The 2904-nt window shown below is 29.3% G+C and overlaps 1 protein-coding gene across 1 annotated transcript; it reads right to left on the bottom strand.

Moving 5' to 3' along the window:
• Positions 1-708: 708 nt before the first annotated feature.
• On the bottom strand, positions 709-1467 carry LOC110897831. The gene has a single exon (XM_022144565.1). The coding sequence runs from the start codon at positions 1465-1467 to the stop codon at positions 709-711; it is 759 nt and encodes a 252-aa protein (XP_022000257.1).
• Positions 1468-2904: the final 1437 nt, after the last annotated feature.

Genomic DNA, 2904 nt, shown 5'->3' on the forward strand with positions numbered 1-2904 from the left:
AGATAAAATATTTAAGTTAAATGAATTTTAATTTAGAATAAAATATATAATTTATGCAGTTTATTAATTTAAATTGATTTGCTGATACTATGAGATTATATTATATTTATTTAGCTTTTGTTGATGGAATAAGGTTGCTAGTAAAACTAGATTAAAGTGGTTGATAAAATATAGATGAGTAGAATTGAAAAAACAGTTTGTTTGGAGTTATATAACCGTTGTTTATAAAATTGGTATAAATCATATTATATCTCTTATTTGATTATTAGTTCGTCCATGTATATATGTCTAAACATTTGTATATACATAGATACAAACATTGTATTTGGTGATTATAATTTTTCTTTACTAAATCATTGAGATTATGTTTATTATTGACTCATCAAAGTATGGTTAACCAAACCATCCTCTAAGTAAGTTTTTACTATATTTTTGTTAATCTTCTATTCATTTAGTATTGTGTAATGTGTATGAGCTATGATTCTGACATATGCATATGCTGCTTATTTTTTTTGGGTAAAGGGTTACCCCGGTGATTCTATATATTCACAACCAAATAAAACAAGTAGTGTAGATAGTCTACACTAGTTCAATCACAGGACATGCCCCATGAAAGTAAACAAGAGAAAAACAAGAAACACAACCAACAAGAAGTAAAAACAACTAGACTAAACATCTAGAAAAAAAAAACAGGCTATAGCGACTCAATCAGCCATCACCATCCTTGAGTTCAGTGCCATAAATCTCCCAGTCTCCTAGAAGCCTTCTCACATTAGCACAATCCTTTAGCTTCGCACCCATTAATTTGTATCGGACCTGTTGGAGAATAAGTGTACTTATAGTCTCTGGAGGCCTCAGTTGGTTCTTGAAAAGTCTCGCATTGCGTTCCTGCCAAATCAAATAAGCATTGGCCGCTACTAATACTCTAGCAACGTAGTTAACTACTGATTTGGATTTGGAACGCACTAAAAGCCAGTCAACAATATCCACCCACTTTGCTTGGACTGAATCCATTCCCACTTTATGCCTAACCATCTGCCAAACTTGAGTAGAGAATTTACACTCGAAAAACAGATGATTATGAGAGTCATGATCGGCATAACATAGCAGACAGCACATCATGTTCATATTCTTCCGACGCGAGAAATCCCACTTCAAAATCTTATCCTGAGTAAGCAACTTTCGTCTCATGATTAGCCACATTAAGAAAGCATGACGCGGAATGCACTGCGCGAACCAAACAATAGGACACCACTCAACGTCCATCTCACGGTGCCTAATTGAATCCCAAGCACAAGCCGACGAAAAATCTCGGAACGGATCCCCTGTGCGCCACAAAAGCTTATCTTCCTTATTCGGATCAAAAGTCAACTGATCAAGCTGGATAAGAACAGGAAAACTATCTCTCCACGCGACTGGCCATCTCCAAGTAAAATTGGAATAAATGTCAGAAAATTTAGAATACATATTGAAACCCGTGTTTGCAATAGCTCTAGGCGAGATGATCTGATTCAGCGGCCCTAAAGCACTCCACGTATCAAACCATATAAATCTGTTTGCATATGCTGCTTATTGTTTTGATGTGTTATGACTTTTAAACATAATATTTTTTTTGCCTTTAACATTTGCTTATTCTGAAATCAGAATACCATATAAATTTCATGTTTTTGTAATGGTATTGTTGAAGAATATTTAAATGAAGTATAATCACTAGTCCAGGTTGGTATCTTGTAAGAATTATTAATCTATCGATTTCCATCTTATTTTTATCAGCTATTTGGGTATAGTCTTGTTATTTTATTTTACTAATTCACTTTCTTAAACAGATTACAAATATATATTAAGTTATATTATAATAAGGAATAACCTATTGAATAAGGTTTAAATGCGCAATTAATTGCGAATAAATATTAAGTTATGTTATAATAATGAATAACCTATTGAATAAGGTTTAAATGCGTAATTAACTGCGAAACAGAGATTTTAGTCAAAATCTTTTATTTTAGTTATAAATACTATTAATTTTAATTTTAATTTTAATTTTAATTTTATGTTATGTGTTTCTTGTTTAAAGTGTGATTCTCTCATACATGTATATTTTGTGAAAATGAATAGTTTTCTTTTCATGAAAAAAGAATATCATCAAAATTTTCATATATTTACTTATGGTTTTTTAAGATGTATGAGATTCGTGTAAGTTTAGAAAATAAATAAACTGTCAGTAAAAAAAAATTGAATCTGAATGTCTACATATATTTATATATATTTTTTTAGAACAGCAGCAATCTTTATTACTAAAGACATATTTATATTTAACAATCGTATAAGTTTCTTTTAGTTTGTTATCTTTCAATATTATATATCTAAAGATTTACATAAATTTATAATTAGTAATTGTATAATACCTTTTATATACATGAATAAATTTATTGTATGAAATATTTATCAGGCATAAGATGTGTTCGTAACTTAATTGAGATTCTTAAGATGGAACAACAAAATTGATTATTATAGGAAAAATAAGGTTATCTACAAGTAATAAAAGATGACAGGTTATGTATAAAAATACCATGAAAAATTGATGTTCGTTTATGCTTTAAATTAAGTGATAAATATGCATATGTATTATATTGGAAACCGGATATACCATGATACGATACGTTGATATATGAATTACATATATATTAGGTCCTAGCGATTAAAAAATCTTATTTCTTAAAGTTTTATTATTAACTCGTGTTATATGATGACATGTCTAACGTCATATATTGTATTATTTGACTTTACGTATACCTTGTATTTTATATATTACTATATGTTATATATAATATATTAAAGGGTAAATTACACTTTTCGCCCTTTATGTTTGTAGCGGATTGCAATGGATGACCTTTAACTTCAATA

The sequence above is a fragment of the Helianthus annuus genome, chromosome 15 (assembly GCF_002127325.2).
Source record: "Helianthus annuus cultivar XRQ/B chromosome 15, HanXRQr2.0-SUNRISE, whole genome shotgun sequence".
Lineage (NCBI taxonomy): Eukaryota > Viridiplantae > Streptophyta > Magnoliopsida > Asterales > Asteraceae > Helianthus > Helianthus annuus.

Excerpts from the sequence above, each read along its gene's own strand:
- LOC110897831 (XM_022144565.1), bottom strand. The coding sequence starts at position 1,467 with ATGTATTCTAAATTTTCTGACATTTATTCCAATTTTACTTGGAGATGG.